Source organism: Diabrotica virgifera, chromosome 3 (genome assembly GCF_917563875.1).
Source record: "Diabrotica virgifera virgifera chromosome 3, PGI_DIABVI_V3a".
Classification (NCBI taxonomy): Eukaryota; Metazoa; Arthropoda; class Insecta; order Coleoptera; family Chrysomelidae; genus Diabrotica; species Diabrotica virgifera.
The window spans coordinates 61,806,235-61,822,918 of record NC_065445.1 but is presented as its reverse complement, the minus strand read 5'-3'; the positions used below and the strand labels follow the sequence as shown (position 1 = coordinate 61,822,918).

At 33.6% G+C, this 16,684-nt stretch overlaps 1 protein-coding gene across 12 annotated transcripts in view; it reads right to left on the bottom strand.

Moving 5' to 3' along the window:
• Positions 1 to 16,684, bottom strand: part of LOC114339297 (ankyrin-3) — a 539,512-nt gene that overhangs the window by 104,381 nt on the left and 418,447 nt on the right. For 8 of the 12 annotated variants that reach the window (XM_050646489.1, XM_050646490.1, XM_050646493.1 and 5 more), the window contains 2 exons: positions 14,173 to 14,293; positions 6,357 to 6,443 (listed from right to left, as the gene is read on the bottom strand). In XM_050646489.1, the coding sequence (XP_050502446.1) occupies positions 6,357 to 6,443; positions 14,173 to 14,293 (208 nt within the window). The remainder of the gene's footprint in view (positions 1 to 6,356; positions 6,444 to 14,172; positions 14,294 to 16,684) is intronic. The other 4 variants (XM_050646486.1, XM_050646491.1, XM_050646487.1 and 1 more) reach the window with 1 other exon arrangement.

The window sequence follows — 16,684 nt, the reverse complement described above, 5'->3', positions numbered from 1 at the left end:
TTCTCCAAGTATACCTGGCGGAATTTTTCAATCGTGTGAATTTTTTAACTTAAACAACGCTAAACATTTTCCCCAGATATTCTGAGGATTTAGTGCCTAGCCAGTACACTTTTTTTTAAGTTTTTTGCTTTTGTTGGAGTATTTGGTTGGAAGAACAAGATAAAAGAGTTGGCAATTGAGAGACCAAGTTCAGATATGACACTTAGGAAACATCAAAACTGAGCAGCTACCAGATGGAACAAGAAAGCTTTACATTCGGATTAATTAAAAAAGTAAAATGAATAATATTTGAAAGAAAAGGACGAAAAGTTAGAAAACTACACGTAGCGTAGAAGAAATAATTGAAGCATGACTCCCTGAAACACATCTAACAGTAATACCAGGAGGTATTTTTCCTGCGAATAGTTTTGTCATTAGCTTCTCACTAAAACTTAAACATAAAAATGGCTGACTACGGAACCAATGAACACTGTTTATCATGAAGAACCATTATAATTATACAGCATATTATATGGTTAAAGATTTATTTTTATAAGTTATAAAAATATTTTTCAATAAACACTGGCTTTAATAGAATTATTAAGCATATATTATAAGATGTCTACAAACGTTGTTCCATTCCAAAAGATTAAACATTTGAACAGTAAAATAGCACCTAAATGAGGCACATCCCAATCTTTTTATGACCTGGTAAAAGTCAGGAATATACTGAAACCAGTTAACAGATATCTAAATTACAGTTCAAAATGTTAGATTTCAAAATGGAACACATCGACAAGATATCTTCTATAATTCTGTCTTTAGTTCTGGTCAACTCATATTAATCTAAAACTATCCATCTTGGCTTTTATTAATATTTTATATTATTAAACTACGTCATTAGTCAATTTTAAGAAACAAATGTTCTGGAATTAATAGTGCTTGGGCTCATATCTAGAAGAATTTTTTTATTACCACTCTGTCGAAACTTCGTATTTGTTATTTAATGGTTATTTTTATTTTAGTCGACAGTTTTGAACATATAAAAATGGACAAAATTTATGTCCGCCAAAAATTTTAGGTCGTTTGACGTGTAGGGCTGATGTTAAATTCCAAAGTTAAGCCAAAAAAATTACTACCATACGGCTGAATTTGACACAATGCGCCATAAAAAATTTTTATTGAAAACTTTTCGTTTATAAATTCGCAAAGCCTGTTCATTCGTTTGTGCGTTGCCAGCCCTGCAATACTTAGAGACAATCTACCGACGGAAGAAGTTTTGTCTCCTGAATCAAAATCTGGAAGTAGGATGTGCTGTAGGATTTATACGTATCAGAAGCGTCAAAACGACCCAAAATTTTTGTCTCATACAATTTTTCCCTTGTTTATACTTAAAAACTGTCGATTAAAATAAAAATTACCATTGTGGTTATAGACAAAAAATCCATGCCTTTTTAATAGATTGAGAGACAAACGCCCCACTACCATAGTTCGCTAAGCTCAAAATTTATCCGACTACACCCAAATAACGAATACACGAAATTTAGGTGTGTTTTTATAAAATTTTTCTATGTATTGGTCCAAGCACTACGAGTATAATATTAGTTCAATTGCACCTTGTATTTTCTAAATTGTTCAAAAATGGGGTAATATTAATACTTTAAGTACCTATGCGAAATTTTTTCGTTTATATAAAATATTGCTTCTGCTTATACAACAGAATGTCTCCTTATCTTAACCGCCCTTAGATAACTTATTCCTTTGACTAGATTTGGAGTTAGGTGTTAGCTGTCATTTACTAGACAGACGACGCAGTGGCGTGCTGGAACTTTTCAAGCGGCCCGATGATTTTATAGAAAAGCGGCCTCCCATCCTCATTTTACCTTCTATTATGAGGATGTTTTATTCGGTATTTAAAAAAACAAAAATATAATTTACTTTTGAATCAAACATAAAACTTTGAATTCAATGATTTTTTCCTTAATTTGCTATATTTTTTCATTTAAGAATAATAAATCTTACAAATAATAATTGACATGAATGACAATATTGTATGCAGTAAGGCAGAAACCATAATTTCCTAAATAAATATAATATGAATTTGATGTAATTAAGGTACAAGTAAAATAAAATTGAGAATTTTTCAATTATGTATTAAGTTGCATTTTAGTAAATCAATTAAGCCGCGTTTACACGATGACAATTGGCGAGACAATTGTCAGAAGACAACTGACTGGCATGAAATTATTGTCTTCGTCTAAACACTTCAGGCCCATTGCCTTGCCAACTGCCTTCGCAATTGGCCCAAATTTCAGTTGTCTCCGGGAGTAGACTGAGGACAATGAGCTGCGCCCAGTGAGTCCCCCCCCCCACTCGAAATCTCAATTGTCGCGGCAATTGGCGCCGTGTGAACGGTGTAGGCCAGTAGTGCTGTCTTGTTTTTTGCCAGTTCCCTCTAGTTCTCTTGTGTCAGTCAAAACATACACGTGGTTTGTGTTATTTGTGTTACGTCTGGTTATTCTTTAGCAAAATGGCACCAAAGTGGAGTGACGAAGTCATTTCCTTGTCCACTCCCTCTTCTTATGTAACTCCTCTTCTAGCACATTGCAAGACTCACTGATAAATTCCCGGTAAAGCTGATTTAACATTAGTTTTAAGTCCTCACCGGACACAACAGATGACGAGCAGTCGGCCATGTTTTAGCTGTCTACTGCCATGGCAATAGTTGGCCCCGTATAAACATCTTCTCGTTCAACTGGACTGGCCTCCGACAATCCGCAACCACGTGATGACAATTGTCCAATGACAATTGTCTCGCCAATTGTCATCGTGTAAACGCGGCTTTATACAAGAGAGTACAAATACAAGTACAGTACAAATACTTTAATTTAACAATATTTAAAATGTTAATACAACGCAATAATCTAAATATTATTTTGCAATTATTTTATAAAATAATAACTTAACTCTCGATCAATAATTTTCGCATTAAAATAGATTTTTGAGCAAATTCGTCGATTATTTCATCATTTTTAAGCTCATACAAAGCTTCTTTTTCTATAGCCATTAGCATAAAAATGATCTTGTGTTAAAGTACTTCTTAACCGATTTTTTATGTATTTTAATGTTGAAAAGCTTTTTTCGCAAGATACTTGTGTCACTAAAGAGTTAATAAATGCTTTATATTATACTATTTAAATTTGGATAAGCTTACTTCATACTTTCTGTAGGCTGAACATATTCATTAACTCCATCTTCTATAATCTCAGTATTTTGCAAAATCCTATTTTTAATACAATCCATTTATCAGCAAAATCCATGAGTTCTTCTGTAATTGCAGTCGCACATATGGTAGGATAAAACTTTCTTAATTTTTCAGTAAATGATTTAAATGCCATCAAAGGTATACCATTTTTTTTATTGTTTCAAAATTTCTAGGATGTAGAGTGCTTATATCATCATAAAACGATTTGATTTGTCTTGATCAAATCGTTTTAGATACTTTCAATAATTCGGTCAAAAATGAGCAAGACGTTTTTCCATTTTTTAATTCTGCAGAGTCCATACATGTTTGAAGGAAATTGGAAAATATAAAACCATAAATATACTTGTATGTATGAAAATAAATAATATTATCTGTAGCAATCTATTTATGTATATAGACTATAGAGTTTTACTCATTTACTTAAACTGTATTTCACAATTAAAAAAAATTGATTTTTTAAACGTTTTAGTCATATTATTAGCAAAATTAACATCCGATTAGAAATTAAAAAAATATTTTTTTGTTACATCTAAAAATTTTTGTGAAAACCTATTTGACCGGCCTCAAGAGGCCGCGGCCTCTCGGTGATTGCACCGATTCATTTATATGGCCAGCACGCCACTGAGACGACGGCTGTCATTCGTTAAATTCGTTCAAGACTGGTCATGAGTGATCAATGTACGTACGGGAATAAAATAAAAAATACAATAGAGTTGAGATTCATTGATGACAAAAACATTCAAAAAAATAATAGTTACTTCACTCTGGTAACTAACGAAGAGCCATTAACAGTATTAAGACTAAAGAGAAGACAAATGAAACGCACTAAATAAACCAGGAAAATTGAAAATATCCAACAACTTCTAACTTGTCGGGGTTCCTAGTGCTTAACCGCTATGGGGTCGTCTATAATGTCTATTTCTCATTTCTGTCTACTTTATTCTGTTCGTAAAAGTTTTATCTGCTCTCATTTTCAGACTTCATCCCAGAATATGATTTTGGTACCGTTAGTATCGCTGATTTCGATATCCTACGTGAGTATAGGTTTAACACATGCTTTGTGTACTCACATCTTACGTTGTCATATTATATTAATTTATTTTTCTCCTGAAGCTTCAGTTATGAGACATTTTATTTTGCTTACTAGATTGTAGCTGCGAAAAGTGTATGCTACCAATAATTTGAGCTATTTACTTGTTTAATACTTTTGTTATTAATACAAATTTTACAATAAAAAGTATCGGATTGCTGGTTTTGCTGCTATGGTGAGGCAACAGATAAACTGCATAAGCATTCGAATAACTAGGATTCAAATGATATGGAAAAATTTTCTAAAGAAAAATGTTATGCATATCAGAAAAATGATAGAAGCAACAAACTGAGAAAATATATAAAACAATATGGAGGGGTAAATGACACAGTATCTCATCAGTGTCAAAAACTGTTGCCATAAAAATATGAAGTCGACTAGTATAAAACAAAACAAAGCAGACAAAAAAAGATATGAATTATAGATTTATTCTCATCAGGAGATTAAAAGTCTTAACGAAAAGTTACAGTTTCTGTGGGTACATACGAGTATAGGTTGGATATATGAAAATTTTTTATAAAGTAATGATAAATTCATAAACCTATACAATAGATAAAACCTTAAGTATGATCGGGAAATAATAATATTCTTATTTTATTACCCCTCACCTCTGCTTCGTCTTTACTGTAGTCAGTTCTAGATTTTATTTCGGAATGGGGTCTATGAGGTGCTAAACAAACTTATACACGTATCTACATATTTACAACTATTAACTATACAATATACAAGGGTGCATTTTGAGGGTTACACCAGAAAACCATCAAACTAAATAATTAAAAAATATAACAATTAGGAAGACATAAAAACCGTTTCCCAAAAATTTCATATAAATCAATGTAAATATTTTTATTTAAGATCTTAATATTGATACGTATAGTTCAAGTTTATGATTGAAGCCACATATTTGTATTCTTTTGTATTCTTTGAACATTTGTATTATTTTAAATATAATTATGCCATTAATATTAATTATTTTTTATTTTTTCTGAATATTTTTTAATAATTCTACAATTTGATATTTCCTTGTTCCTTTCCTTAATTTAATTATTTATGATTTTTCAAGGAGTTTGTTTTTAACTGTATTTTATCTATAATAATTTTACTTGTGTTATTATTGGATATCTTCGTTACTTATTCTCTTCCATTTGGTTTTTCTGTCACCTATATTTGGTGTATCACTTACTGTATTTCTTTGGAATGTCCATTTATTACTTGCTTATGTCCTTAGTTGAACTGTTCTTTGAAATTCTTTGTCTATCTCTTTATGTCCAAGCATCTCACTACCTATCTATCTGTCTCAGCTGCATTCACGTAATATTAGACATCCTCTACTAAACATTTATAAATTCTTCTATTTTTCTCTATTTCATTTGTGAATTTTCTTGTCCACTGGCTCTTTATTTCCCCAAAATAACCATGGTAGGAATATAATATTACTGCACCTCACATTTTCATATCTGATGTTGTGTCCTGCAGATTGCCATTTTAGTTTTGCTATTCATTATTAGTGCTTAGTATTTTACATTAGTTTTATCTCTTTTCCACTTATTTGACTTCTGCTTCAACAACTGTTGTGCGTATTTTTTTAATTTTGAGGCTATTATTATCTAATTTAGCAAATGCTCCCTCTCTCCTCATTCCTTGAGACCTTATCAGGTAGTAGTGACACGCGTTAATATTTTTAGCTTGCTGCTTCCAATGGTTGTGATACTGTGCCAGATGGACGGCTTCATATAAGGATTTTCCATTAGATTTACCTACCACAGTCTTCATTTGGTCTGTCGAAGTATTTTAGGTAAACTTAGGTAGTATTATGTAGGGTTATAGAACAAATATCTAAGTTACAAAAATGTTGGCTGATCTAATCTAAAGTAGTACTCAACAGATTTTGGTTATAATTTGTGGGTAACGGTCTGTTTCAAAGGTAAAATAATGTATAAATCACGCAGGTTAATCTGTTGTGCATCATTCAGTGCTAATAGATTCGTGGTACCGAAACAATAAGTACCACTATAAAAGTACCTTTCTCTGCACAGGCTAGATCCACGGCTTTTGACACCCAAACGACTCAAAGTTTGCTCTAGGCGCGCCCACTCTCCACTGCTTAAGCTTGAATACATACACTAGCTACTTAGGTTTCCGGTAAAGGATTGGGGATAATCATATAAAGAATATACAAATAATTACTTCAGTACAACAGCAATTTAGTCAAATAATCAATCATTTTTTGCCAGTATGTTCATGATCATTTGGAAAAGAAAAAGAAAACAGGGACACATTTTTTCCATCTGATTATTGTGTCAGCGCTATTCAGTCGTTGAAAGATATGATGTGTTTTATAATATATCATGTAGCTACGTTTTAATTGTATTGTGTAAATGTTCGGCTTCATACCGATAGCTAAATCGTAGATTTAAGGGATCATTTGGCCTCATAGGTCTTTCCACAACCTCCAGAAGTCTTAATCTTCTAAGAAACTCTATTATACTTCTCAAGATGCTTTTAAAAATTAAATGAGTTGGTTTTTACATGGATGCCTACTGCGATGCTTCCCTCCGATTGGCGCGTTCAAGGCCGTTGTCATTTCCCTGCTCCCTGCCATTTCGTGCGCTACGATACTCGAGTTTCTATAACCTATTTTGCGTGTTCAGTTCATTTTTGAATTTCAAGTGCTAAATATGAAGGAGAATCTGATTGCAATTGTGCAGCTCACTTCCTTATTGTGGAAACAGATTCGGATGCACTGAAAACCGTCTGTTTTGTATATTACCTATCAGCCACCACTTGGTGACAGCTGACAATTCATCCCTATCATCACTTGACTGACACAACATCGCAGAAGCGCAATCTTTTTGTCATTCAAGTTTCATCAAACTGCCTCACTTGATAGCAGTCCTAGCTCGATTGAGCAGCGCAGGTAACCTCCTTGCTACGTGCTGTCGACATCGACTGCAACTTAACTAGTAGCATCCACCGCCACCCACTTGTTCTGTTCGTACTCTAGAAAGTGGACGTGACCATTAAACGAAGCGTGCAGAATATCAACAGGGTGTCTGAAAGCAACGTCACTCGAGAAACTACATCAGTGTGCAGGAATCGACCGACCAGAAATGCGAAGACGAACCATGGAGTACACCCAGCGCCCCAGACAGTGATTTGATGACAGACACAATGCCATTTGCTCAATGTCATTCCTGTGGAATCTCCAGCCTGGTATCTTCCGAAAACAAACACACCGACTGGTTTGAACTACGACTGGAGGACATGGGTAATACTGAACCAGATGAGATCGGGCGTGACCGCTGTGAAAACCAACAGAACAAGATGGGACCAGCTCGATGAAAATGGGACAAGATGGGACCTTATGCAGGTGCGGCCAACGACAGGACATGGACCACCAGCTCCAGTGCAAACAATGCCCGTTCCCTAACACGATGGACGATCTATGGAAGCCCAACACTAACAGAACAAACTGCGTCCGATTTTGGGACGAACACCTGAAATGATCTCACTTGGACACTAAAACGTAAAAGTAAGTTCAGGTATTTATAACGTTAGCGAATAATTACCTCGCAGCAGCAGACAATATCTCTGAACCCCCCCCCCCCCTGCATGTTCAGAGAGCAACATTCCGAATGCATGTTGCTTTGTCCACTTTGTCCATTTTAGATATGATATTTAAGTGAGCAACGCCTAATGGGGACACCTTTGAAGTATAAAGCGTTAATAGTAGTTTGGTGTAGCAAGCGGAAGGAAATAATATCTTTTTCTTGCTTTCGACCTGAAATATTTTCTCAGTAGGCTTAGCTAAGTCCCCTTTTTCTTTCTAAATATAAATTGTAAAAGCCCTTTACTATCTTTTTTCCAGGACTGGGTGCCTGGGCATAATAGTATTGAAGGGAACGAAAAAGTGGACCCACTTGCCAGTGCAGGGGCAAAAGAAACATTCATAAGCCCAGAACCTGTTGTTGGCATACCAAGAAGCACAGCTAAAATAACAACATAGGACTGGGTGGAACTGATGAAACGTAACTACTGGTATGAGTATGAACAAGTGGGTTTCAAACATTCGAAAGAGTTTATACATGAACTGGATCTACTGGAGGATGTAAATGTCTGTTGAAGTAAAGCCTTGATTCAAAAGAGGCTAAGCAGTAGAAGCCAAAATTTATCTGAGAGCCATAAATGACCCCTTTATCTACGATCTACAAAAAATTATTATTATTAGTTTTGTGACAATAGTTTCCGAAACTGTTAGCGAGCTCGCATACCGAAGCAATATCCTACATCGCATGTGGCATGCATTGCGAAAAGATACGCACTGAGTGTCACATCTGGTTTTCGGTGAATCTTCGGTGACTTTCGGTGGAATTTCGTTCACCGAAAACCAGATGTGACACTCAGTGCGTATCTTTCCGCAATGTATGTTATGCGATGTAGGGATATTGCTTTGGTTTGCGAGCTCCCTAACGTTCATGCGAGGCAGATTTAATGTGTTATTTTAGAATAATGTGAAAAGGGAATTTCTATTCTCATCTAAGAAACGAATAACGCTTTGTGTTATATTCAATAACTAGGCTACAACTGGCTGTGTTTGTATCTTAGTGTTTAAAGGAATTATTTGTACCCTTCATATGGATTTAAGGAATGTTTAACATATAACATTAAGCAGAGGGACGCATTACAAAATTGTAGAGAAAAGTAAAAATATTATGAGATAAAATTCCAATAAACATCATTTATATGTTTTTTTAAACTTTTTATGAATCATAAACGTTAATATTACTTATATTTTTCATGTTTGTAGGTATTATTAACATTTTTGAAAAAATAAAATAAATACATGTAATGCGTCTTAAAAGTACTTTTTTCCAAATTGTGACATATATTTTTGTTTTCGCCTCATAAAAAAACAATATCAAAGGCCTCTTTGCCGATTTGTTATCGTTCACCAACATAAAAAAGCATTAAACAATTAACAAACTGATAAACAAAGATTATGGTAAGCGGCTGGTTTTATCTAATACCCACACTTTTATTTATTTAAGAACTAGGTCAGGATTGTGTATCTTGAAGATCTTTCTTCTTCAACATAGAAAACTTCCAACATAATTTATTAAAAGATACTGATCGGCTTATAGGTAAAGTTTATAATCACAGGAAAAATACAAGTTTATTTCGTATTTTGTGTTTATTTTCTTATTAAGTTAATAATGTTTATGGCCCAACGCAGCGGGGAATATGGGCTTGGTGATAAATTCAAATAAAATTTAGTTCATGGCACCAAGGACAAAATAATCACAAAACCAGTTTTTTTGTACCAGAAACAAAGTAAGCAGTACATACATAAACATAATATATCTTATCTAATAAAAATATATAAAATAAATTTATATCAGAGACCACGAGATCATAGATTTTCATCGCCCTGTATATGACCAAAAATTGTAAATGTTATAATTTAGTTAGTAACAGTGTTTTCGCGGAAAGTGAAATCGTTAAGTGATTTGTTAATGTTTCTCTGAACGGACATACAATTATGCGGTAAAATTAGAAAGTACATTTATTTCGCTTTGGAATGAACAATGACGTTTTATAAATATTTCTTAGAAGGATAGGCAGTAAACAAATTTATTGAGTTTAGAATATAAGGTCTTTTGTTTAGCATTTTGAAACAACGAAAGTAATTTGGTGTCTCCTAGAATTTAACAAAATGGAAAAGTTGTATACACAATAAATTGGTTCTTAAGAAATGAAAATATGGATGTAGTGGGTAGAGAGGATGTTTGTGATTGGCGGTAAAAGATGGATGGAAGGAATGGAAGTGTTGAGTCTGATTTTGAGGAGAGAAAAAATGGGCACTGTGTAATGAATATCTAGAGAGAACAGTCCAGTTTTTAAAAAGTGAGAAGTCGGTGTAAAGTGGTGAAATTGGCCTTTGCGAGCAGAATCGTGGTGAAACGAAATCGTTGACCGAGTTGAGAAGTTAATTTTCCTTGTGTCCGAGGAGATTCCTGTTTTCTGTCTAGAACGAGTAGCCGGTGGGTATCAATTTGCACAAGATATCGAGCAGAGAGAAAACTGAATAGAGATTTCGAGCGAGTCCCGTTGTTTGTTTGTTGGTGAAGCAGTTTGGACGAGAAGGACCTTTCGCTACATCCTAGGAGTACGTGTGGGAGAATCGAGGACTACGCAATCCAGGAAGAAGAAGTAAAGAAGAAACAAAAGGTTGGTCAGAATTTTTGTGAAACGGAGAGAGTTTGTTTTATATCCACACCATATTTGTTTATTTTTTGTATTGAACAGTTCTATAGCATAATTTAGTCTTTCCAAATTTTAAAGAAGAAATAAGTAATCAATTCAAAAGGAGAAAAGTAAATTTTAGTATTTTTTGTAAGAATAGTCTAACGAATTATTTAAATAAAAACTTTGTTCAAACAAAGTAGATATCAGAATTAAAGCTTAATTTATTAGATGAGAAATAGTTGCAACAGAATTACATTTTAGTATAATTTTTAAATCTTGTATTTATGGTAAATTGGATAAATAAAAAATATTTATAACATTTATATGACATCGAGTGTGTTTAATTTCCCTGTTTTGTCCCTGGAGGAAGTAAGCAACTAGAGATACTAGAAGCCACAAACCGAATGTAATGCATTAAAATTAAAATAGCCCTGAGAATAAAATTTATTAGAAAATTTAATTTAATTTTGGTTTTGTTTTACATAAGTAATAATTAAAATAATTAAGTAATTAATCAAAATAAGAATTTGCTGATCAATCTCAGAACAGAGAGAAATACAGAGCATAACAGTATATGAGACATGGATGCTTTCTAACATAACGCTAAAACACTACAAGAGAAAAAAGCCTTCAGAAAAAAATTAGGCTCAATAAACGGAAAGAAGTCAACCCGGTTATTGATATAACTTCTAGCTCTAAAATATGTAAAAGAAACAGATAAGACTTAATACATAACTACTACAATACAAATAGAACCAGATCAGATCGATAAAATAACCTAAGCAAGATCGAGACTTCCCTTACAATATATTCACAGCCAGGAAAAAGAACGCTAAATGCTTGATGAGTCCGTGATAATCTTTTCGTCGAAGGATCGCAAAATAGTGAGAATACTTCGAGACAGGTTTGGGTTTGAATGATGCATACTTTGAATAAATGTCTTCTCTTTGGAATCTTTTTCTTCTAGCATCGTGTTGGCTTATTGAGCAGTTCGGAATAGTATTGTCTAAAACAATTTTGCTTGCGGCTCGAAATCGATCAGTGGATGTCTTATGGTACAACCCTCGGAGATTCGGAGCCAGGATATTCTTCTTCCAACGATTTTTTCTTTATTATGAGGGTACAAAGTTATACAGGGTGTCCAGAAACTCTACCGACAAACGCAGACAGGAGATTCCTCAGGTAATTTTAAGACAATTTAACCAAATTCATCTAGTCCGTAAATGCTTCCTAAGGCAGCTAGAGCTCTTTGAAAATGGCGTCTTGTAATTAGTTTTTCTTAAGTACCTCCTGAATGCTTCTAGTTAGAAAATCGACAATTGGTACACATATTTATCTTCCAGAGATAAATCAATTCCATCCATTACGAATTTCTAGTACCGGTCATAGGCGTCCGTTATGGGTAGGGCAACAGTTACTTTATCGCATAACTTTTTTGTCTTTAAATTTTAAGCATTTTTGACTTTGGTTTATTAAATTGTAAGGTATTCTAGTACTAAAAGGTACTCTTAATTTAAGTCGATAGGATACACCGTTTTCTAGAAAAATCGATTAGAAAATTTTTCGTTTTTTGAATTCCCAAAAAAAAATTAAAAAAAAAGTATTTAGAAAAACGAAAACTTGTACGTTTAATCATATTCCAGAGATGAATCGATTTCATTAGTGGCGAATTTCTAGTATCGGTCATATGCGTGGGTTTTGGGTAGGTCAACCATTATTTTTATAGCATAACTTTTTTGTCTTTAATTTTCAAGCATTTTTGACACTAGATTATTAAATTATGAGGAATTCTAGTAGTAAAAGGTACTCTTGCTTTAAGTTGATAAAATGCACCGTTTTTTTTTTGAAAAATGTTTTCAATTTCTTTTTCAAATTCAAGAGACGAACAATTTTCAAATCAATTTTTCTAGAAAACGGTGTGTCCTACCGACTTAAAGCAAGAGTACCTTTTGGTGCTAGAATACCTCACAATTTAATAATCCAAAGTCAAAAATGCTTAAAATTTAAAGACAAAAAAGTTATGCGATAAAATAACCTACCCAAAACGGACGCCTATGACCGGCACTAGAAATTCGCAATGGATGGAATCGATATATCTCTGGAACATAAATATGTGTACCAATTTTCGTTTTTCTAACTAGAAGTGTTCTGAAGGTATTTAAGAAAAACTAATTACAAGACGCCATCTTCAAAGAGCTCTAGCTCCCTTGGGAAGCATTTTCGGACTAGGTGAATTTGGTTAAATTGTCTTAAAATTATCTGAGGAATCTCCTGTCTTCGTTTGTCGGTAGAGTTTCTGGACACTCTGTATATGTATACTTTAAAAGCCTACGTATCTTAAATTTATTGACGTTAATTTCATTAATCTTAATGCCTCTTTTGTCACGCGATAAACTACAGCTCCGTCTCACTTCCCATGATATCTCCACTATTTGCGTTCTGTATTGACCAATTCGGATATTGCACAAATGTTTTATGATACAGATCTAAAATTTTGTTGTGATTGATCAAGTCAAAGGTTTTCTCAAAGTCGATAAAACCCTCTTTTAAACACTAACCTGCAAACTGAATATAGCTTTTTCGATTCCAAGGTTATTTCTGACACCAAACTCCTCGAGTGCAGTATTCTTAAAAAATATTTCAATTTATGACACATACCACTGATGGTTCGATAATCGCTGTTCCTTTAGAATAGAAGCTTGTAATGAGGAATTTCCAGCGAGAAGTGTTTGCTGGAAAATTTTTTAGTTTTCTTTTTTTATGTTTGTTAAATTTTTGATGATTTGTTGATGTTACCGTTAAAGAGGGTATCAGAAAATTTTAGTTTATTCCTGTTCCATCTTGATTTTGAGCAAAATTGGTTTTTGTATCTTCATATACCTGCCCCTACATGCTTGTCTTCGCTCCACATCTTTCAGAAAAGAAAAATCATGCTTCAATGTGCTAGTACGTGCCGTCCAGCTCATTAGTATAGTGGACTAGCTACGCATATGCAATGGTTTACTTGGATTGAGCCACAGTCGGATCAAAAAATTTTCAAACGGTATAGTATAAAATACCAATTGGATATGCGACTTTGAGTTAGAATCGAAGGTGAAAAGTCACAACTATCGATATGTAAGACAAATAAGGTCTCTCAAGCAGCAAGGTAAGAAACAGAATCTTATTACTTGGTGATACTCATTCTTTGATCACTATGGAAAAGGGTAATATATATGTTAAATTTTAAACCTATCGTTAAAAAACTTGTTTTCTAGATTTAGAAGTGCATATCTAAATCGGCTTCTTGTATTGAAATATGTTTTGCAATGCTTTGTTTAATGGCCAAATTGCTTGTGCGATATATAATTTAAGTTCTCCTTTTATAAACTTTCCTCAGTATTGGTTACTAAATAAAAATTACCAAACAAATAGTAGATTTTTAGAAGGCCTATATTAATGCACAAAAATGAATATGAAGCATATTACAGCATGTCTAACAACATTTGTTCAAAAAACCATCCAGCTTAGCATAATCTTTTTTCGTTTTTCCACTGTTTATTTAAAGCTGCCAGCTTAAAATTTTAAATAAAATCCCCAGAAGAAAACTTACCCAACAGTGATTGGCTGTCGATTGATGTCAACATTATCTGGAGCGGAATACGCATTTGTAGCGTAATACTCTTTGACATGTTGTGGTGTAATGATGATGTCATTGCTGATCTGAGAAGGAGCTAAAACATAAAAATAAACTGTTAGTAAAGGAATTTTAAGGATTTTATTATAAGATTAATACAATAAAGAGACAAACGAGACTTTAAAAATGGTTTTTACGAAGCCGTTATTGTTACTCTAATTCAAAAATAATTCTTCACGTGCCTTCTCTGGTACGAAGGTTGGCTAACTAGTTGTAGGTATCAGCTATACGCTGTGAGCTCGTACGTAGAGGGGATATTTACAAATTCGCGAGCGCCAGTAGTGACAAGTCTGTAAACCTTTACCGGAAATTTGACATAAATGTCAAAGTGATTAATTTAAAATTAAAATTAAAAACATTAATTATAAAAAATATTAGTTGGTCAAAGCTGTGGTATATATTTTTACCTTAAATATACTTACGTTTTAAATATTGAATTTAAGTTTTTTTAATGTTCCGTAATATATAATTATAAATTAATGTATTAATCTTAGCGCCATCTACACGATAGTTGTGAAAGTATCGGAAGTCAGAAATTCATATTTTATCAATAGAACGTCAAAATGATTAGCAAAATCTTAAAGAAATCGATTACAATTTAATTACTGTTTTGCGCTGTAAATATTAAGCGATAACAATTAAATAATAAATTTAAAAATTACCGGTGAAAGTTGAATTAGTAACCGCTAGGAGCGACACCAGCGAAGCTCAGAGCGTATATCATCACCATTATCAATCAGCCGTAAGGTAAAGGAGGGTAAGAGTACGCGGTCGGCTAAAAGTACGCAGGGAATTTTTAAACGTTCTCCAGCAGTGGAAGTATACGGATGTATGTTTTGATTTGTTTTCTTGTGTTTACAAGTTTTGTTATTTGTTTTGATTTATGTGTTGTGAATACTAGCTGTAAGTGTTTCAATTTTTATTACCATCATCACATCGACCTAGTTAATTTTTGCACATCTAACCTTGAAAATGACGTATACTTGTGAACATTGTCTTACACAATATTCTGACTCGGATAAATACAACCAGTTAAGATGTAATGGAGATTGCCAAAGAAACTTCTGTATGAAATGTACAAAATTAAACAAGACCATCACTAAAGCCCTATTGGACCAAAAGTCTTCTCATCTTAGATTCTTTTGTACCGTATGTGACTCTCCAAGTTTAAATTATTTAAATGACAAAATTACAAATTTATCAAAAAATCAAATACCTTTAGAGAACTTTGAGGCCTTAATTCAAGTTACTAAAAAACTAAATGACAATTTGCCTGTTTTCATCGAGACTTATGACCTATTAACTAAAAATGACGGCAAACTGGACTATCTTACGAAAAAAATTGACGAGATCCACAAACTAAACAACCTGCTGAATCCTGAAAAGATTTTAAAATCTGTAAGGCACATGGAACACGACATTTTTAACATATCGTCAGTTTTTTTCGGCTCTTCTTCAGATGAGACTATCAAGGTTGAAATCCAAGACACAAATTCAACTGAGATTAAGTTGGGATTAGAAAGGCTCTCTTCAAATATCGGTGAAATTTCAAATCAAATGAGCAGTCTTACAAAAAATCTATCTAATATACCAACTAAAAAAGAGATATTGAAGAAAAATACATCTTATGCCACCGCAAGTACCCAAACTGAAGAGCCCCGACATCTCGAACCAAGTCCAGAGCAAAAGCCAAAAATTACAGAAGATAAATGTCACTTTGTAGTTATTAGTAACTTGACCCCAACGTACACCCCTATACAAGTTGTGCACTATATCAAAGAGAGGCTAGGCATTAAGGAATACATTAGATGTTACACACTCCATAAAGATGCCGACACAGCAACTGGCTCTTCGTTCAAAATAGATATAAAATCTAGAACAGCTATTAACCTATTATTTAATAAGGAAATTTGGCCACCTGGTGTTAACATCAAATGGTCTATAGAATCTTCCAATTCTGAACCAACGCTTTCATCTGAGTCACATAAGAATCCGAAGAATCTCAGAAGTCCTGTCACCTTGGAAAATCCAATTAACAATTCTCGCAAGAACAAAGATGAAGTAGAAAACACAAACATACGTACAGACAAGCAGGCCATCGAAGTTTGTAAATCTAAGAATCCGTTCCATTCGCCTGTAAATTTCATTAAGAAGGATACTTTAGAACCTTCGATAAATCTGGATCCTTTGACCCCACCAAGAGTTAGATTAACCAATAACTCGAATAGTCGATATCTTCTAGCCAGATTAAGGGAACCGGATATCTTAAAAGCCATTAAACTTCATCTTGCTTATCTACACGACCAACCAGCTTCAGTGTTTTACGATGGATTTACCAATACAAGCGTTAAACTCTTTGGCTTCCGAGGGACTTCCCACTGAGACTGAAGATCTACGACGAATTCTGCTGGAATTTAACAATGCCTAT